This window comes from Pseudochaenichthys georgianus, chromosome 11, assembly GCF_902827115.2.
Source record: "Pseudochaenichthys georgianus chromosome 11, fPseGeo1.2, whole genome shotgun sequence".
NCBI lineage: Eukaryota > Metazoa > Chordata > Actinopteri > Perciformes > Channichthyidae > Pseudochaenichthys > Pseudochaenichthys georgianus.
The window spans coordinates 17,368,012-17,390,755 of NC_047513.1; the positions used below are offsets into that span (position 1 = coordinate 17,368,012).

The following is a 22,744-nucleotide window of genomic DNA, read 5'->3' on the forward strand; positions in this document are numbered from 1 at the left end:
TGGCAGAAAAATAGTGTCTTTTCACATGTAAACACATATGTTTCATACACATCTTTTCAACTCTGTAAGCCCCCCTCCCCCCCCCTCTCAATCAACTTCCTCTTGACTGACTTTTCTGTTTATTTTATTTTACTATATTTATTTGTTTGCCTGTCCTTGTTTCTCTACCCTCCCTCATACTGTAAAGCGTCTTTGAGTTGTAGAAAAGCGCTATATAAATAAAATGTATTATTATTATACTTTGTTTTACATTTTGAGTTCATCATTAAACTCAAACAATGTCTTTAAACTGGGTGCATTTTATTTAGGTTCTGTTTAATACACATGTTAATTTGACTCAGATGTGCTGATAATATCTGCAAATATAAATCTTTAAACTGTCTTTTTACCTTGAAAAGTCTGGCCTCTCGGGTAGGCTCATGTTTGTTTTCTGTCTTTCTCTATCAAAAACGTTACTCCAAAGAATAGTTTGTGATTTGGGATTCAGAGGCAGGCTTGAATCAAGAAACCACAATAGTTTTCTGCATGGACTGCCTTTTTTTATTAAGAAATATTATTTTGGTTATTATTTATAAGGTGATTATTCCGGCAGTGCCAGCTTTGGAAGCATGTGTGGGCCTTGAAAAAGTCCTCAAGAGCCAACAGGTTAGGCTGCCAATTGTCATCTCGGGCTATCGGAATGATGACACTGTCTTTCGTAGTCCAGACCACAAAGTAGCAAGACTCTCTTGCAGTGAGGTGAAGCTGACCTTGCACTTGGTGCCAGTAAGGATGTTCCTCACGCAGGCTGAATGTTTCTCCCTCCTTACTGACAGAAGCCCTTGATTTGCAATGCTTCACTAATTGTCATTTCCCTGGCTCCGTAGGGACACTTTACCTCCAGCACAGCGGAAGACCCTACCAGACCATCTGGAGATGCCCCCAACACTCCTGATTGGGAGAGCCACAAACCTGACTCATGGACCTGCATCTGGGTTGCAGTGGTGAATGCCCTGATGCCCTCACATTCATTCATAGTCCCCCACTGTACAGACAAAACACCATCAAGGGCCTGTTGTTGCCCTAGCACCCTGGCAATAAGGGAAGCAGTCACACGCTTTGACCTCAGGACAGCTCCAAAGTTGCTGGCAGTCAACCTTCCTTTCCTGAACAAATGCCAGTTTGGGTTGGTTCGCTGACCAGTGGTAGCCACCTGAATTGCCCTCTGTTGCTCCTCAGACAATGCCATGCTTGCCACAATTGCCTCAGGTCCCTGATGCCCAACATATTTGATAATCTCAGGAACATTAAGTGTTTCCAAGCTGTAGTGTTCCTCTTCTGGCTCGGGGGAGAGAAGCCAAGACATTCCTGAGAACCTGCCCCCGAGTCTGTCCCTCAGCCAGTCACGATTTTCGGAGGTGGGCTCTCTTGTCAGCGGGTTGAATGAGTTATTGGTTGGAGGAAATAGCTCCTCCACTGAATGTGTACATTTAGCTGCCTTTGGCTTCTTCCACTGACGGGGGGTGTCAGTGCAGCTGAAATTGTGGATGGCAAAGATGGCTAATGCAGCCGCATGACTGCATTTCCATTCTCCACGTGAGCATTCACATTTTGTGGAGAGAATTCCCTCTTCTCCTGTAGATACCTGTGGTGGTGGGATTGTTTTATTATTTAAAATATATTTACATTTGTAATGCCTTCCCAATTATCCCTTTAATTGTTTATAGCCTACTGTATGTTTATTTCATGGATATTTCTGTGTTTTCTGGTGTGTAATATTTGTAATAAAGATTTCATGTGACACATAAAATGGATTTGTTGATGGGAATTAATGTCACTAATGTGAATAAATTAACTCTAGGTTAACGGTGCTCTTGCTATCACTACTCACCGACACTCTATAAACCTTGTCTCTCATGCTAGTCCTGACAACACCGGTAAGCACACCTTCATCTAGGCTGCACTGCTGTACGTGTCCTGACTTGTAGTGGTTCTCTCCTCTATCTACACTCTTCTTGTCATCTTTGTAAAATGATATCAGACTGGTAATTGACACAGCCATGACTTCTAGTTAAATTCAGTGTGGCTCAAATGAAAAGCTTTGTTAAAATATGCAAGCCCGCGGAAGTCAGTTGAAACGATCTAAAGTTGGCGTGACGTTGAAGTCGTGCGACCCTGCTGCTGTACTTTTTTGTAGTTCGTTTATAGCATAACGTTAGCATTTTTCTTCTGGCGACTAGATTTATGATTCAAAAATTATAAAAGTAGGATAGACATGTGGATATTATCCGGCTGAACAAAACGTAATCCGTCTCTTAAATGTGTGTCAACCACAGACCTTATTTCGAGCTATTTTCCAAAATTCTATGGAGAAATTGCATTGGTTTTTCACGAAGGAACCGGAAGGAGTTTATATCCGGGTTTTAGGACGCGTCAGTGCGGTTCTCTATTTTGATAATCTAAAAACCTTGGTCTTATATTATTTTGTTCAATACTTAAATCAATGGGAATCTTCAGATTTGAGTGTGGACTTACACAACATCAATTACATCAATAACAATCACATTAAGAACAACATAATAAGATTGAAACATTCAATCACAATGATTGATACAGCCAATCATAATAGAAAAATCATCTCTCATCAGTGTTTGGATCATCTTTTGTCAAAAGCATAATAATGAACACACATAAAACACAGGTGCACAATAGCAACAATATTTGTTTTGAACTAATATCTTTTATCATTTAACCATTAGTTAATCTCATTTATCAAACTATAAAATCAAAACCAGTTTGCAGCTTAAAGATTTACTTCAAGGCAATCACTAGTCAAAAGCATTTAAAACGTAGGATCCTAAGAGATCCACTTAAGGTATAACATTTACAGTTGTGATGTTATCAATCTGTAATCTGCAAAAGTGCAGTGTCCTCAATTTTTAGGATTACTTTTACGTTTACTTAATTATGCTTTAGTCAAGAGTAAGGCACTTAGTCTTAGTCAAATCAATACATTCATTTTAGTCAAGTACATTGTTCAAAATCTGAAAAGGAAAAGTTAGGCAAATATTCAAAGACTTTTGTAAAAATCTGGAAAGGAAGGATTAAACATTCTTAAAACTTGAATTATTACATTTGTAAATGCTACCACTGATCTGTACCAAATTAAGTCTATCAATTATTCCTATTAGCCATACTTACCTGAGCATCTACTTATGATACTTGGAAAGGATTCTTCTGTGTTTATCTAATGTTGAATATAGAATATCAATTTCTTTAAATTATACTTCTCTAATTTGAGGATCAAATATGCTACATAATTGTTATATGAAATATTATAAATATTTGAAGAGTTTGGTTCCAAAACGCGATAAATGCCACTTTTGAAAAAAAATGAGTTCCCGCCGAAATCTGTATTGTATTTCGTCGGTATTGAAAAGTCAACATTCAATTTTCCGCAAAACGCGATATCCGCCGTGTTATTCTGTCCTGTTTTCTCACTTTCTTTCCAAACAGCGACAAACGCCAGTCTCCCTTCTCTACAGAATGCGATATATCCGCTCAACCAATCACAGCGTACCATTCCACGCACCTCAACCAATCACAGAGCATTCCACGCAGTGTAAACAATAATGGCGGCACCCTGAATGTACCGGCTTTCGTCATTATCTACTTCAACAAACAATAAAAACATGAATACCTTTGACGGCATTGATGAACTTGTGGTGGTTTCTGCGGTGGGGAAGAAACGCAAGCCATCGAAATGTAATCATGTACGTGAGGAGATTAAGAAAATGAGACACTCGGGAGGAGGAAAAATGCCGACTGTCGCTTGTTATCATTCTCATACAAAAGCAAACTTCTGTCACGCAGACACATTGACCCCAGGGGATCTATTACAAAACTTTCAGTGTTTTTACTCTGGATCTACTAAAATCGAGCAGGATCAAGTCCCGGGGCCATCTAGTATTTAGCTCGGGCAATGAAGCCTCACCTGCTGGTTGCCGATAGGGCAATCTATTATGCCAGTATCATGCAGCTCGCGGATCAGTAATGAGTGACCCGACAGTAAAACTAAACATAGGCCTATCTATAACTAGTTTAGGTAGTTTGAGAGGCAATTAAAATAGCTACGTCACTACGTGTGATATTCTAACCTGACGTGTATGTGTTTTGTCCGCTCACCGCTGCATGTGATCATGCAGAGCTGCGTGTCCACTCGTCAGCAGCAGCTGATCTCTCTCTCTCCCGTCAGATTAGACTTCACTCGCGTGTATGTCCATATCGATCAGATCCAGCTAGTTCTAGCTAATGATATGACTACCTGCTTATTAAAAGACACCTACACAATAAGTGTCGCTGTGCAACTGGGTGAGGCCACAAAGTATTGCGCAGCATTATGCATTTGTTTACATGCCCACCGGAACCCCGAGGCATTACCAACAGATCAGCGCACAATCAACCCACACAGGACATCTATTTCTCCACATTAAGTGTTAGACATTAGAATTGACTATTCTTGTCTGTCACATACTCTTCTTGTCTGTCACATAAGTGGCGCAATTGAAGCGGTATTGCGCTAATAGGAAATGATTTTGACCGAAGAGATTTAGATGTGCCGGCTAACGGGAACTCTGTTACTGTTATGTATTTTTGCACAGTTTCAATATGAAAAATAAACTAGATCTATTGCATTTTGGAGGGGGAAAAACGTGTCATGGATTTATTGCATTTTGGGGAAAAAATGATCAGTTTTTAAAATAAATATTTGAAAATCTAATTCTGGATTTTAATTTGTAATGTTATTATAACCTCAAGATGCTATGTGAAAGTTTGAAAAAGAAAATAGTGGTTTTCACTTGCCACTTTTCTTGGTAAAGAAAATACATTTTTACTCAAATTAATCAACATGGATTTATAGCGTTTTGGAACCAAACTGTTTTGGGCCAAAACTGAAATGAATCCAGTACTTGAAACATCATTTTAGGTCTGTCTGTGCATTGGTAACACATTAAAGAGTAGTGTTGTTAAGCCTGATTGCTGGACGATTAAGGATATTAACATTATCTGTGATAGTAGAAATATCTTATTATTCAATACCTTATAATCTGAAAATATCAATTCATTAATTTAGTTTAGTCTGAAAGTGTAATCTGATCTGAAAAGATATATTAATCACCACTATTTAACACATGTCTGGTCATTGGAAATATAAAAACAATCATTAATTGGACATCTGTAAACATCCAAGGTATAAAATCAATTCAAAGTTAATCTTTGTACGAGAGCTGGAAGAACATGTCCGTCAGTCTTTCTGACTCGTTCTCCTCCTCTCTTTATGACAACGAGTGTCTCTGGTGTGTAAAGGCATCCTGATACTGTAGATTAGCACTGAGGTGCTAATTGGCTCAAACTCTTCTTCATCAGAGAGCCATATTTCAACCCCCCAATTGCTCTGCTTTTGTGTGGCTCATTCAGTGAGCACTGTATGATCCCCCAGTGAAATGGAGGCTCATCTGCCTGCATTCCTTCTGCTATCTGCTTGAGAGCAGTGCAAATGCGTATTCCAAGTGGCGCATCCAGGTCTCCCCCCGTGATGGGAGAGGTTAGAAAGACATCTGCTCCTCCAAGAAACAAGGAACCTTGTATGAAGCCTCTGAAGCCCTCGCTCGTCCTGCAGGGTTGTCTGCTTGAGCCCACCGAGCAGAAAGATGAAGAAGCATCCCATCTCCTCAGAAAGTTGAAGATTATAATCCTCTCATCTCGAACGACCTCATGCCTCCTTGCCCGTGGATGGGGGGGCCCTCTGCAGCTGGAGAGTGTGACCTTCTCTCTCTGACCCTTGGCCTTCAGAGCTGTCCTAGTTATTGGGTTATCACCTGATAGGGATGTTTTCCTGAGTGCAGACAACTCAAAGTAATGGATTAGCACATTATCATTTAATTACAAAAATAGGATAGGCCCCTCAGAATTATTTGGGAGCCTTCCTGACACATGCACATGCATACATGTAAGGTTTGTGTTAGTCATTTAACATGCAAGAATCATATACTCATCAATCCAAAGCAGAGAAATGTTATTGTAATTTAAAGGTGAGCTAGTCCCTGTGGATATCACCCCTTCTCAATTATTCTAAATGTTATATTAATTCACCATTTACCATTTGATAAAATATTAGTTTATCAGACATATTTTTTTTTCTCTTCCATAAAACAGGTTTGAGAAATAAATTACCCAATATAAAATCAATTACACAATATAATTGACTCTTCCCTCCCTTTTCTTATGTCACATATGAAATATAATAACTTAGGAGTCTATTTAAGCATGGTGTAGTTTATAATCTATTACTCGAGAAGACTCAGTATCACCTGTGTGCAGCTTGAAAAAAAACAACTGTGAGAAACATATTATGCAGGAAATGTATACCTTTGTTGAAAAAACATAGCATATCTGATTTGGGAGGAAAAGCTTCATCCCCCTTAACATCTGAGTCACTACTGATGGCATAGTATGAATGGAATTGGGTGTCTGAGGGTGTTATTACAGAGAAATGTCAAACAAATTCAAAACCTTACATTTGAAAACTGGTTTCCATTCCTTCACTTAAGGTGACGTTATCATTGTAAACAATAAAAACGAACTGTTTTGATGTAGAATCTATAAATTGAATCGTTAGAGCAGAACAGAATGGTTGTATTGTAGCACCGTGCAGCCTCTAGTTTTACCAGGTGGAAACATTGTCTATATAATGTGAATACATGTAGAACTAAGAGGCCCCTGACATTAGGCCTATTTTAAAAATAGTAGGGGCTTTTAACAGCTTGCCAACTTACAGGCATCCTCTGCATAGCAGTATGAATAGCCTTAAAAAAACAAAAACACTCTGCGGTAACGAGAGTCATGTATCTGAACCAAATGCCCTAAGTGAAGCCGTTAGTCTCATCTGACTGACCCAAGGGTTGGTGCTGGTGTGACAGGGAGGCTTCCAGGTGTTCAAAGCGGATGTCAAGCTTTCAGTTCATGGCTCGGTGGGGGGGAGCAGACCCACGTGAGACAGTATCAACGGCTGTAATGTTCAGTTTGAGGAGCGTCATTCTCTCTGGGAGCAGGAAATGGTGTCCATTCTCGGATCAGACCATTAATGTCATTGCATGTAGAGCAGCCATAGCATCTCTGTGACTGCACTCAGCCGGACTGTAGCAGGGCAGAACTGGGTGACTCTTAGTGGAGCCGTCCAAGGCCATAGACAAAATGGAACCACGTACCAACAAAAGGGACACAAGGTCATCAATGTCTCTCTTTACCATTGGCCTAATTGCACAACAAATTAGTGGAAAACAAATGTGGAACACTAATCCATCATCATGTGAAATGTTGAGTTAATCTAAATAATTACCTATGGGTTGTAGTCAAATTAACATTAACATTAGAACTAAAGTCAGTCAAAATCGGACTTGCACGGATCAGAATCTAAGCAATACACCATTTTCCCAGCTCTGTAATGAAAAGGATAACAAGATTAGGTACATTACGGGAGCGTTAAAACACCCAAACATGCACACGTATCTTATTCTAGTAGAGATTAGAGGACAGGTCGAATGTTGTGAACAAAATTATCAAGTCAAAGTTATTTTATTTATTCTATGTTATGTACCACATTTAATTTAATAATGAATCTTGCATTACTAATAACTTTAAAGAAGGCAACAATTTACAATGTGGATAAGGTGAATACTTATCCAAAGTGTGTGTGTGTGGGTGTGTGAACAGCTTGTCTGCCTAAGGTTTAAAACATTTGGGACAGCAGTGAGAATGTTATGAGAACCAATATGTTGGTATATGGTATTTAAAATTGGGCTCGAGTAGAACCCCTGGATTTGGCTTGCAAAAGTGTGGGCCTGTGAAAGAGAGGCCCTTGGAAAACAACATCTATTGTTTAACTGTAATTACTTATTTTAAAGAGATTGCAACATTATACTTTTTAAAGAATTGCTCAATTAATCTAACACATTTATTATGCACACAATAAAAACTTCAACAAATATATTGATCCAGCGACCTTTACTCTGTTGTTCATAAGCTCGGTTTCAGAAAACTTTTCAGTAGTTTAACAACTATTTTAATTTGAGTAATGTCTATGGAGACCAATTGGTTGATTCGAGAAATAATTTGAAGCAGTTTAATAAAGAATGTTAAACTATTTTTAAAACTGTAATTGAACTTCAACTTATATTAATTATCTGATTCCAGTGGCCAGTTGGAAAAGACAATCAATAAAGTTTCCATTTTGCAGCAACAGCGTAAAAGGTTTCAACAACAATTTGTATTATGTCTGAGTCTAGTTCTGTCTTATCTGCTTTGTTTCGGAATATGTTCAATACGTTACGTTTTTATTCATTATTACCATACAATACATAGATTTAAGAATAAATTAAACAAATAATACAACATTGACCTAAAAAACAAACAGATTTTGCAACCCTGATCTCCTCAGGCAGGTCTTTACGACCAGCAGTGATGCATCTGAGGGTCTTGGGGTGCAGGACGGGGCATAGGGTTTATACAAGGTCACAAACATTAACATAACAGCAATACAATTTAAGAATAGATTCTTAAAGCAATATAATCTCCTTTTCTTCTTACACCTACTGCGCACACCCTGAACAGTGGGCTTCTTGTTTACATTTTCCTCTGCACACTCAGATGTAGGACATAAAAACACTCTTTTGCTATTTATTTTCATTTTGCAGCACATTTATACTACCAGAATTTTGCTTTACATCTTTATATTATTTATTTTTCTCAAGTCATTTACTTTTGGTGAGATAACTAAAGTTTAGTTCATTTTACCCTGGCTATAGACTGATTCATTATTAGTTGTTACAAAACATACACAAGACGGCGGGTAGACAAACCAATATAGACCCCCCATACAAACAACTAGACAAACAAACATGAACTCGCAATAAACACCAGCGCGACAGCAAAGCTCATCCAGCTCAATTTAGTCCGAATTAAGAGGTTTGAGAGGGGGTAGGGAATTATAGATGGGGCGCCTTGACTCACGTGTCCACCCTTGTATACAAGTGCTAAGATCGGTGCCTGAAGACCGTCTAGCTAGCTTATCCTCTTGCGACAACCACTACTCTAACTCTAATCTAGTTTCGCTGCGCCCCCCCGATCAGGAGCGCACAGACTTTTTCCTCTACCCTTTCTCTCCAACAACAGCACGGTTGACTGTCGTCCGACACGACCAGCCTATACACCCGCCATCGAGTTCATCACAACGATGAAACACAGTTTTGTTCAACACTTGCTTGCCACTGCCCACCCGTGATCAATTAGACTATAATTGTATGTATGCACCCCGGACCGGCACCAGCTCCACTAGCAAAGAAGGGAACTGTGGCGCATCGGGTGATGCACGCACCTCGCGCTGCCCCGTCTTACCATGCACATAGAAAACGGTCACAAACAACGAGTGCTTTTAGACCATCTCGTTTTTAATAGAGACGGCGGTGGTGTGAGTTAAAGATATAGACAAAAAGCTGTGACTTTCTCCCTCTCAACTGCACTTCTCCAGCCACACAGATACGGGGAGGTATTTACACACACACCCCGCGCTGCAGCTGGAGCCGTGTTTACAGAGGCGATAGGAGTAATATCTGGCTGATTATTTTCAACTGCTGTGTTGGCCGCTGAAACCCCCAGAATTCGGCGATTCGTTCAATACAAATCTTTACATTGCTTTCATACAGAAGCTCCACTTTACTGATGCCTTTCTTTAAGGTTTCTCTAAACATGAGCTGTGTATGCTTGTATGGCATCCCGAGCAGCTACACAGAGGAAATCAGCAAGGACTGAGTCCCCAGACACTGATCCCCTGGGTTTATTATCCCCAAATGTTCATTAACCAAAAACGAAACACAGCCGCTCAGTTTCACAGGTAATTTTAGGATACCGTCAATCACAGATTCTAGTAAGGCAATGTCCAAATGTAGATTTGAAATTACACTTACCAGTTCTGAAGATGTGTTGGTATCCTGCCGACAACGCCAATTTGTAAGGGAAACTTCTGTGTAGCAATGCAGTGGGAGTCACCGACTCAGGAAAGAGACACGGGAAGAGCAGGAGCTTTGATGTCAAACACTGATGGTTTATTTGGAGCTTCGGCCGGAGAATTCACATCACAAGTCCAAGAGCCAGAGGTTCTGACTTCACGGTAGAGTTGCCACGTCAATTCTGAAGAACTCTACCCCAGACCCATGTATTTAGCTAGTTCAGAGAGAATCATCAACATGCTGCATAACAAGATAGAATCATAACACCTCTATCAGCTGACGCCAAAAGGCAGGAACATAGAATCATAACACCTCTATCAGCTGACGCCAACAGGCAGGAACAGGGAGACAGAACACTGAGAGCACAGCAGCCAAGGTTACGAGGTGCGTGTGTGCTCAGTCAGGACAGTTTGAACTGATAAACTGGGTCAAAGTTATGGGCCTTGGAAGATATTTCCCCAACAAATATAATATTGGGATTTGGACAGGCTATGCGCAGTTCATCTGTGAAAGCGTGTTAAGGACTGGAATTCTGATTGTCATGTGATGAGGAGCAGCCATTTGACTACTGGGTCTGAGTGAACATCGACAAGAACAATGTTGAATCAATGATAATGAGGAAGATTATGTCTTCGTCAAGATTTATTGAGATAATTAGACAAATCAATTGTGGATTATTGTAAACTAAGATACTTACTTTTTTTCTTTTTATTAAGACTTGGCATAATGGATGATCATGCACCCCACTGTGTTATCCCTGTATATTTTTCTCCTTTGATTGTGTGACCTCGTTGTTCACTTCATTAAATTGAAACCCATTAATTGGACACCCCTCATCCCAAACACACATACTCACACGGTCTGCATACTCACAAATGCACACACTGCACAAGCGCTTCTTATTTATCAGGTGTGGCTGGTGGCAGCTTCTCGGTTGGCCCTGGATTTACAACCCAAAAAAGCCCTGCATGTGCATGCGTGTGTGTGATTGAGAGTGTGTTTGTGTCCTGCTCTGACAGTCTAGAGAGGAAAGAGGTAGTGAAAAGAGGGAATGAGATAAATAACCATTTTAGAAGATTCCTCCTTTGCAGCCAGTATGCAAGACTGAAAGAGTGAAGAAGTGTGAGAGAGAGAGAAAGACACAGGGTGGGTTTCAGAGCAGGCGGTACAATACTTAGATTCAGTCCATCTCACTCAAAATGACTGCACACCACAGTCCATCACTGCTTTATTAGAGATTACACACAAAAAACCTATGAGCGCACACACACACACACACACACACACACACACACACACACACACACACACACACACACACACACACACACACACACACACACACACACACACACACACACACACACACACACACACACACACACACATACACACACACACACATGCATGGGGCAATGGAGTGCAGTAGATTGCATCCAAATCACCACTATCTGAAAGTAATGGGAACTGGTGGCTGGGGGCCACCTCGGCTTCCCCCTTTAAAAACCAGACCCCACATCAATATCTCGCTTCAATTTGCAACAGCACCACCAGGATTGCCATCAGACTAGTCTGAACTGTTTTAATCGTCTGGAATGCATATGTGTTGTGTCACTGCTGACAAAACGTTTCACTCTCATTGACTGGGACAGAAAGATAAATGTCACTTGAACACAACGCCAGAGTAAATACAGTAGAACAGCATCTAAGCATTTAGAAAGATCCTGCTTTGTATTTACATTGCAGATCTGAAAAGTTGACTTTAATAAATGAATATAGTGTCTGTTATGTAGTTAACATTCTGGAATCCTTACCAGACTAGTCCTTCTGTTATTTATCATACATGTCAAAAGAATATCTGTACACAGCAGCAGCAGACATATGTTGTCCTCAGAAGTTTCTTGTTTTGACACACAAGGTCCATCGGGCCATATATTTACCAGTGCAGCGGTCATGGGACTTATGCAGCACATAAAGCACTATGGTAGCCTTCACCTCAGCATGAACATAATATAAAATACAAAAGGTTGTCTGTGAGACACCTCATCAAAAGTTAACTGTTGCACAAAGAGGGTTCCTGCTCCGACACTTGACAGTAATGCCGATCCTTCCCTCTTCCTCTTTTCAATCAGATGGCATCTGTATCCATCCTCCCAATAACCGGGGGTAACACTACTGATGTTCTCTGCCATGTGTGAATCTAATCCGAGCCAAAACCTGGTGCGTGTGTGTTAGTGTTTGTGTGTGTTTTTCTTTTTGTCCTTGCAATAGCCACCGGCACCTTGTTGTAAAGTCAATGATGCTGCTGCTTGTTGTACATTTCCCCCTCTCACACAGACCGACACACACATTCCCACACCCGTATCCAATCTGTCTCTCTCCATACACACCCCACAAGCAACATTGCTTGTACACAGGCAGCTGGCGATGAACAAATATTCTCTCTGTTGAAGAGTGTGTGTGTGTGTTTGTGTGTGTGTGTGTGTGTGTGTGTGTGTGTGTGTGTGTGTGTGTGTGTGTGTGTGTGTGTGTGTGTGTGTGTGTGTGTGTGTGTGTGTGTTTGTGCGTGTGTTCGCAAAATAGGAATCACTCGATTGTGTCGACGGCAGCCGCCTGTACCGCCCTCCAGCACTGTGGCTCCTGATTGGATATCTCGTTAGTCAATTACCTCATTAGTGAATATCCCGTTGAGGGACCATGCTCCACTGACAAAAAATAAATAAATCCGTCCTTTTTGTTTTGCTCCAAAGCTGCTCTCCACAAGAGTTCTTAGAAAATGGAAATGTTATGTTCCACAGTCACAGTTAAGCTGCCTGCTCATTTACAGACATGACCGCTTTATGCCAGTCACAGAAGGGCTCAAGTCAAATAGCCACAGTCCTCATCTGACAGGGTATTGTTGCCGCCCTGCTGAGAGGAGGCTGCTGCCCTGCTGTTATCTAGCACAGCCACTGCGCCTTCAGGGAATCCCCCTTCGTATCAGTGCTTGATATTTGCGATGAATCGTGGATCCTGTCAGTTTGGACAGTGGCATTTGAGCATTCAGCAGCATGATAAATCTGTGTGGCAACGACTGTACACCTTACTTGTTTGTAGGGTCGGTGGACACTTATGCAAAGAAGCGTGAGATAGAAATCACAACTGAACCTAAGACATACATGTTTTTTTTATCTCTCAAGCACTCTATAATGCAGTACCCTAAGTAGTTTACTGCTCCTTCAATGCGAGTGATATTATGTTTTTTAACATTCAGAAAGTTAAAAATGGTTTCTCACAAATCATTGTTGAATAGGCGTACAGTCTTAAGGATTAAAAATGATCCAACATAAGTGCTTTCAGTTGGCAAAATAGCATCTGAAACCTCCTCCCTTCATTCTTTCCATCGTTGGAATTGTTGGCAGCATGAATTCATTTCTGTAACTTTTTAAACCGACAATCCACAAATTATGACCACTTCCAAAACCGATTGGCAGCGTGTCTGAAGGTTTGAGAGTTGGCAGGACTTTGACTGTTTATACATGCTTTTTTTCCTTATTCAATAAACTAGTTCTGTCATTTGTTTATAATGTACCACACATTAGTTTTTAAAGTAATACAAATAAGATTAGTTTTTTGCTGTTTGTAAAAACAGTATATGAAGTTGCCCTCTCTTACCTGGCTCAATGAGCAAGTGAGAGAGAAATAGAGAAAGAGAAGCGATGGTTGAACTGAAGTGTGAATGAAGGAAAAGCAGTAGGTCAGAAGACTAAAAACATCATGTTTTAATTGTTTTTAGTTCTATAGAAAACATAAACACCGACATCTCCGACCCAGCCTTGTGGGAAGGTACAAGATCTTGAGTGAATGCAGCTGAAGCGCACACCTCGTGTGTGTGTGTGTGTGTGTGTGTGTGTGTGTGTGTGTGTGTGTGTGTGTGTGTGTGTGTGTGTGTGTGTGTGCGTGCGTGCGTGCGTGCGTGCGTGCGTGCGTGCGTGCGTGCGTGCGTGCGTGCGTGCGTGCGTGCGTGTGTGGGGCTCCTGCTAGATGGGTCAAACGGAAACATATAACAGCACATAAAAACACAGCAACCCGTTCTCCCCCTCTTTGTATACATGCGAAAGTGGCCCCTGCATCTATATAAGATGCCAAGGGGCGTGAACAAGTGGCAGTATTTGATTACCAGGGGAATGAAAACAGCCTGCATATCCTGCTTATTGGCTTGGGGATACACACCCATTTAGACCCAGAAGCTCTTTGTTGATTTCCAGAAATGTATTAAACACAGAACTATAAGACGAAAAGAGAAAATTGAGTCATACGGGAGGGTTTCTGCAGATAGAGACACCACCACACACATGTATTGGGTCATAATGATTGAGATGATCCATTGTTTTTTATGAAAAAGCTGCATATTATCCCTTTTAGGTCATTCTCCAAACCAGAATCAACACTACATAGTTAATAAATCAAACAAAAATGAGTATTTGAAATAAACCATACCTGTCAATGTCTGATATTGGTGCTAAAATGTCACTCAACTCTACTGCCAGTGTCTCGGGTGTTTGTCTGAAATACAATTGGCATTGCACGGAAACAGAAGGACAGAGCTGCTCTTTCATGTGGCTTTGGCTTCTAATTAATATCATTCCAGCTTTGTCTACACTGTGCGCTCTTGTTTCAGGAGACCACACAGCCATGTCAAACACAATACTAAACATAATCTGTGTAACAGTGTTGTTAAAAGATTTGCCTTGTTCCATTGTGCCATCCACAATTACAACAATAAGGACTGTATGTAGGGAAGAAAATGGAGATTTATTTAAGCCCTAGTCAGCTGTTGGCTTCAAGATCCAAAGAGACAGGTGCACTGCACGGTGCCAAGTAAAATCCTGAAAAACAAAGTGATTAATGTAATAATAACAATTGCACCTCAATGAACAGATATGTATGTGTTATTGGGGAAATGACAATGATGTAATGCATGTGACCTTGTTTCAGCAAGCAGCACCACTCCATAGGGAAAAATAAGGACAAGTTGACGGATTCAGTTCTGTCTTTATTACTTTGAACAAGACTCTGATGTCTCTACCTGCTTGCAATACCTAAGCTGCTCTGGATACGGCTTAATATACAGTAGAACAGGTGAGGTATGTAATGTGAACCTTAGTTTCCTAGGTTTCTAGGACATGCTGGAATATATTACATTTGCCTTTCTGTGTGTCTACTTTTTGGGGCCGACTCCAAAGAACCATTCAGAAAAGTGGATTACTCATGCAAGTCTCTTCAGCTCAACCATTTAATTCCTTCTAATTTCTTCATTTCTCTCCCCCCCCCCCCCCACCCCTCTCTCACACATACCTTTCCATTTTACTTTTTAGGCAAATACTCCCAACCCCCTCCTCTGTCCTTTCTGTCCCCTCACTTCCTATCTACAATTTCCAGCCTGAATGTTTTACATCTTGGACCTCCCATTTCCCCCCGTCACCCTCTTTTCAGTATCCTTTCCTTTTCTCTTTTCTCCCACTTCCCTCCCTTCATCTCCTTACCTTAAATCTCTTCCCCTCATTCTCCTTCCCTCTCTCTCTCTCCACTCGTACTCATTTAGCGTCGCTCTCCTTGTTTCATTGCCTCCTATCCTATCTTCCTTCTCTCGTGTCCCTCGTTTTCTCTTCCTATATTCTTCTTCCTCCTGCTCTACACTTCACACCCTTCTATATCTCTTATCTCACACCCCTCCCTTAAATTCCCCTCTTCCCAACCACTCTCCCCTCTTTTTCTTTATCTTCCTCTCAGGACACACACCTCACACTTGGCTTATTGATTTCTGAAAGCAACACACAGACGTACAGCAGATGTAGGGCCCGCAAATGTGCACACAGAGGATTGGAGACACACATGCAGTAAGGTGCATACAGACAGTATGTACAGCATGCACACGCCCAATACGTGCAGTGAATATGTAGATGATGCCAGAATGATTAACACCGGATTTGTGATGGGTAGAAAAGGGGAGGGGGGGGAAGGAAAAGAGATGTGCCTGTAGATGGCAGAAGAGTGCTTTAAGGGAACGTGTGGGAGCAGAACTTACTGTCTCTCTCACACACACACACACACACACACACACACACACACACACACACACACACACACACACACACACACACACACACACATATTTAGGAACACAGGCACACTCACCCACACATTTTCTTATTAACCCTCACACAGGCGTATTTATATAGCTACACCTTTGAGGCTTTTACTCCATCTTACAAAAATTCCCCAAACTGATTTCCAACAAACAAACCCACACTATTTAGCACGCATGCACGCGTGCACACACACACACACACACACACACACACACACACACACACACACACATTAATTCGGTATGTCACTGATGCACTGCTGCACTGACTGAGAATGAATGGCGAAGAAACCGAAGCACTGTTCATATTTTGATAATGGGCAGTGGTGGCGAAGTCCATATGGGACTTGGCTTGGCAACTGGAAGGTCACCAGTTCAAGTCCCGGAAAGACCAAGTGCTACCGAGGTGTCCCTGAGCAAGGCACCGCTCCCCGGGTGCCGTACATAATGGCAGCCCACTGCTCCTAACACTAGGATGGGTCAAATGCAGAGAAACCGTTTTGTTTTACCTGTACTACGTAATGACAATAAGTTGAATCATCTTCTTCTTCTTCTTCTTCTTCTTCTTCTTCTTCTTCTTCTTCTTCTTCTTCTTCTTCTTCTTCTTCTTCTTCTTCTTCTTCTTCTTCTTCTTCTTCTTCTTCTTCTTCTTCTTCTAATGGTTGGGGACCAATAACACCAGTGGTTTCCATAATTAAGTTTGAATGTTTTGGTTGTGCCCAGGCTCCATTAGAAATATTCCAGGCATATAATATAATATATAATTTGATTCAAAATTGAATTGAATATGGTTATTTTATACTTTTGGGGTTTGGTTTTTCAAGGATTTAACGGTTAGATATGTCTTTCAAAGTGCCTTTGTTTTGTGTCGACAGTGCATAGGTTTTATTTGTTTCCAATTACTTATTTAATGAATTGCTAAGTCCTCTGTGCAGTTTGTTTGTACATGTCTCAGCTTGGAATTAACTTTATTGGATCTTTAAACATTTGATTATAAAGAATCACCAATATAAGGAACATATTGAGTTTAGCCCATGACTGCACTGCTCAGCTGCACTTCATCATGGCTACAATTTCAATGGTTTGATATTTTTATGAAAATATTCCTTTTTTTAAAATGTTGCTTTAACTGTTACATCCCATGTAATTTTTTGTTGTGTTTGGGTTTTTGTCCTTAATTTATTCCCTTGATGGACAATAACGATGAAAAACAAACAGAAAAAAGGGTTAAACATACATTGAAAAGTTTAATTCAACTCTTTTTAATAGTTTTTGTTCTAATATTTAGCCATTTCAAGTGTGGTCTTGCATTACCAATTTCAGTGACTTTGCTCTCTCATGGCTCACTACTGTTGAATTTTCAGTCGTACTATAGCAGTTATAATTCTAAGTCTTTAAGCGACTCTTTCTTAATATCTGCTACGTTACCAAGAAACTATACCACAAGCTCTCTTAATTGGAATGGCCTTAAGATCAAGGACTGAACATCATCTCAAGTCTGATTACAGCACATTCTAACCTTGAAGCAAAACCACATGTCATGCAGCTGAACGGATGGCCGGAGATAAGTTCTGAAGGTAAATACAAAATTGATGTGTGTGGAGAAATAGATACCAGACAGTTCACTCGCTAGTTAAATCAGAGTAGAGCAGTTAGGGGCAAACCTAAAATCCACCATTTACTCTACAATAATTAATATTTTAAATGTTTTACTCAAGCTGATATCAAATGGTTGGTAGCCTACTATAACAGGAAATAATGTAGTTTTTTGGATGAATTCTTCTTTAATACAAGTGTAATAATATCAGGTAACCTTAATCCATAAAAATGTCAGTGGGCTGATGAAACACACTTGAGGGTTAGGACGGAGGTGCATTTATTTCCAAGGCTGTTTTGGGGAGCATAACAGGTTCACACCATCACTTAGGCATGTGTTTTTATTTACTTGCTAACTATATCTATTTATTTATTTTAAGTGCAAGATCCATACACAATTTAATTCTTGTCTTCTGTATTTTTGAGCAAGTTAAGGAAATAATTGTGTGTTTTGTGTGAAAAGGAACTATGCAAAAATATTCACTGTTACTTTCAAATATACTAAATCATGTCGTAATATTTTTAGTTGGATAACGGAAGACTTAAATGTCAGATCTTATAACTATTGGCATGTTTTGGATAAGATATGTTGATTGAACAAGCTACCATTGCTTCAAATACAACTCGGAAAAATGCAATCCCAGACATTTTCTGATTAAACTCAGCTGCCAATATGTGACATTTAGGGGACAATGAACGTATAGGAAAGGTTTTAATTATTAATAGAATTGTGATAGTGTTATTACAGGTATGAATAATAGATTTCAATATATGTTATTATTTGGAATATCATATAAATGATTAAAAAGGTAATAATTTGTTCTCGATATTTTTGCTGCTTTTGCACATTTTCCCCTGGACTGCAGCAGAGGCTGTCACAGGTAACATCTGGATGTAGACATTACAGTTGGATTGTATTGCTACTAAATGTATACAATTATTGACAAGAAAATATAGAACAATAGATTTACTAGAGTGTCTGTGTCAATCATATGATACCAAATTCCAAACTCTCACTTGTATTGATTTGATTTCAGTCGACGAGTGGATCGATGAGTAATGACAGAAAAGCCTTTATTTGTTGGCTATTGGGTAAAGCTCAGTACATCATGTTGTACTGCTACATGGCAGTATATTATGATGTCGTTTGGTTTGAATTCCGAATAGATTTTTAAAAAACGTTGACTTTTTTTGTCTTCCTCTGTTTTGATCAAATTTGGGCATGTTGGTAAAGTTTTGGCAACCTCCCATTCGTCTGTGGTTCAACAGCAAAGAGTACAAGTTGGGTAGCCTGATGTTCAAAATAAACCTACCCAAACAACCATCTAATGTTATCAAAGTCCATTTTATGTCGTTATTTCCGAGAAAAAGCACGTGAGTGGAAGCGGGAGCTTACGAGGAGCACTTGAAGGCAGCATCTCTCTACCGGCGGTGAGAAGTGAGAGACGCACCAGCCGCGGGAGAAAAGACCGAAGTATAGAAAGCAGAGAGGATGATGCATGTCTCCTCTGGTTTCTGACAGCAAGAGGGATTGTCATTTGATATTTTCCTCGTTGGACTTTCACAGAGAACTAAAGGAAGACTGTCTGAACATAACGAGCAAGCTGCGGTTTGGCTTGTTTGGTAAGGAGATTGAAAGGAATGACTGATGGTGATGCTCATGTGAAAAGAAGTCAGATAAATGGCAGAGTGATGAAAGAGTGATTAATTTCTCTGCTTTCAGGAGCGGAGAAGATGCAACATTTTCCTTGCCATTATTTGTGAGAGGAGAAGAGGAGGAAATTAAAAAAGGAAGGTTTGATATACGTAGGAGTGAAGAGACGGAGGAGAGCGGGGTTATTCGGACAGGAAAGGAAAACAGAAGAAATACCCCTGTCCGTTTTGGAGACACCAAGGGGAACAGCTACAGAGCAGAGGGGATTTTTTTGTATAAGAGATACGCCAGAGGAGAGGGGAAACATACGCCACAGGAGGAGAGGCTCAAAAGGAGGGGGTAAGCCAAAAAGCAAGGTGTATTTCAGAATGAAGATGGGATGCAGCCCGGGGGAAGTGAAGATTTGAAGCCTTCCTTGCCTCTCTATCACTCTTTTCAGGGGAACGGGACAGAACAGAGAGATATTGACGACAGGCTGAAACCCAGCGGAGAGTGGATTTAAAGACAGAGACAACCTGTGTGCCTGTCCCATCTCCCCCTGCTTTCCTCTCTGTTGACTGAATTCATTTTTGTCGGATATCAGGGATTTATCTAGTCTATGTTAGAAGGAGGAGGCAAAGAAAACGCACTCCTCTCTCTCCCCTCTCTCTCTCTCTCTCTCCCTCTCCCCCTCTCTATCTCTCCCTCCGTTTTCTGGATGTGAAGCAGCATGCGGCCCGGTGAGAGCTTAGAGGGCTCGCGCTCGGCTCGCGGAAGATGTATTGGTGTTAATAATATTACTAATAGCAGCACGGAACGCTTTATCGCGCACCCCTCGTCGGCTATGAAGAGGGGTACGACGAAGAGAAGGATGAGAGGAACGAAGGAGAGTATGTCGGACGGAGGAATGACGGTGATGCGCTGTTTTCTGTGGAGTCTCCTTCTCTGCTCGCTCTCCTCGCGCGCGCAAGGTAAGGAGATGCAGCACGCGCACATACACATACACAGAGTCACGCACGCCACGCGCAGTCATACAAACGCCTTCACTCACGCGCGCACATTGACTGTTTTGGGGTGAGACTGCCTGCTGAGTTTTTTTCTCTACTGCAGTCTGAAGAAAGATGCTGCTTCTTCCGTGCGTGTGTGGGGTAAAGGAGGAGAGTGTGTGTGTGAGAGAGGGTGTCTGCGTGCCCACGCGTGAGGATGTCTGTGAGGTGTCTGTGCATGTGAAAGGGGAGGTGTGCGTGCGCTGATGTATGGTGTGTGTTGCGGATGAAAGAGGAGAAATATAAATTGGCTTACAGGGAGGATGAAGGGAGAGAAGAAGAGAGGGATGGAACCGGCAACAGCCTCTTTCCCTCTTCCCTCATTTTCTGCTTGCTTCAGTTTGCTCTCTCTCTTGCTCTCTTGCTCTCTCTCGCTCTCTTGCTCTCACCCTCTCTCACCCACTCTCTCTCTCTCCATCCTTCTCTTCAATACAGCCATTGAGCTGGTAGCCAATAAATATTCTTGCGGTAGCTCTTGGGCTGTGGCAGCGAACGTGAGCTACTTATACCAAAGTGTGTGCGGGAGTGTGTTTGCCTCAGTGTGTGTGTGTGTGTGTGTGTGTGTGTGTGTGTGTGTGTGTGTGTGTGTGTGTGTGTGTGTGTGTGTGTGTGTGTGTGTGTGTGTGTGTGTGTGTGTGTGTGTGTGTGTGTACGTGAGTAGTTTTTTAGTGATGAGACCTGAGCCTTACAAAGCATTTTTATTCCCCAAATGTCTACCCCCTTGCCCATTTGTTCATCATACTGTTGAAAAATGTTGTACAATGGTGGTGTCTCCCCCTCTCTCTAGCACACACTTTCTTACGTTGCCCCCCCTCCTCCTCTCTGTCTCGCTTCTCCCCTCTTTCCTTTTTGAGTGAAATAAAATGTTAAAATATTCACGTTATGCCACACTCTGCCACTTTTTTTGTCTGTCTGTATCTCGGTATTCCTCTGCTTTCCAATTTTAGTTACTCTCTCTGATCCTATAAAAAAGCTTTATGGAAACACATTGAGTGAGAACACACGCAGTATATACACCCTCACACAAACACACCCTTTGCTGTGTCAGGTTTCATTGGTATAAACACTAACTGATAATTCGTCATTGTGACTTGAGAAGAGGAAGTGAGAGGAGGATGGAGTGGAGGAAAAGAGGCAAAAGATGGATTGGGAGTAAGAAATAGCGGAGGTGAAGTTGAAAGAAAATGGGCGCATGAGGAAGTTAGGCAGGAGGAGAGGAATAAGGAAATGAGTTGATTGAAGGATACATAAAGGGGCCTAGTTTAGAGACTCAAGCAGTACTAGCTTTTTAACTCAGCACCCACCAATTTCTATAAGCTTCTGACAACACCAAGCCAGGTTGATTTGTCTGTTGTCAGATTTGGTGAACTCAAAGTTTGTTATTATTTGGAAATTGTGCAAGAAGTATAAGGACAGGCTATTGCAATCCATTTGTCTTTGCCATTGTAAATGATCCTCCAGTGCAGGGGGTCATGTGTATGCTGACGGAAACAAAATGGATTTCTAAGGCGATAAAACATATCGACACCGGAAACGTCTAGACTCCTATAGCGTTGCACCTTTACATTGTCTCTCTTTGAAAGAAAACAGGAATATCCAGCCTTTTTGCATCATATTTGGAAAGGTGGTTCACTCTGATGGACTGATGAGAGGTTGTGATCCGAGGGTGTCAAAGGAACAAAGACACGAAAGGTTGGGATTTCCTCAGGCACAAAAGATCTAGTTTTAAACCCTTGGGGGCACAGATCTTGGTACTGATCTCCTTGTGGCTGTCTAGCCTGTGAGAGAGACCTCATAGAATCCGATCATTTGAAACTCCTCGTGGATAATATGGTCAAGCTTAGGCTGGCTGAAGAAGTGTTTTAGTATAATGCAAATTCACATTAGGATTAATAAAATGTCAAAGATTGTTGGCGTTTGAAAAGCAAGCAAGCAGAACAAACGCTTTTTTTCCTCTAAAGTGTCAGGGCTGAACAGAAAGGTAAATAAATGTGTAATTAAATGTCCCCTTGATCCATGCTCGCATTTTGGGGACCAAGGCTTTAGAAAGAGGCTGGAAAATTAAAACCAGCCACCAGCCAAATGTTGGTAGGTAACCAATCATTGTATGGACCTGCAATTTTATTCTAAAAAACAATCCAAGGGGTAAAGTAATGAAATACTATAGGTGGTAATGGATTAGCCAGTGGACAAAAATCTGTGACTTGTCATTTGAAAAATACAAAGTTCACGTAAAAAAATGAACCTTAAAAGAAGTTTGCCCACCAAGTCAGATGCTGAAAAATTGCTGTACTTG

At 41.0% G+C, this 22,744-nt stretch overlaps 1 protein-coding gene across 1 annotated transcript in view; it reads left to right on the forward strand.

Moving 5' to 3' along the window:
* The first annotated feature begins 20,132 nt into the window (after window positions 1-20,132).
* Window positions 20,133-22,744, forward strand: part of LOC117455499 (CUB and sushi domain-containing protein 3-like) — a 405,573-nt gene continuing 402,961 nt past the window's right edge. The window contains exon 1 of the mRNA XM_034095008.2: window positions 20,133-20,373. Within this exon, the coding sequence (XP_033950899.1) occupies window positions 20,133-20,373 (241 nt within the window). The remainder of the gene's footprint in view (window positions 20,374-22,744) is intronic.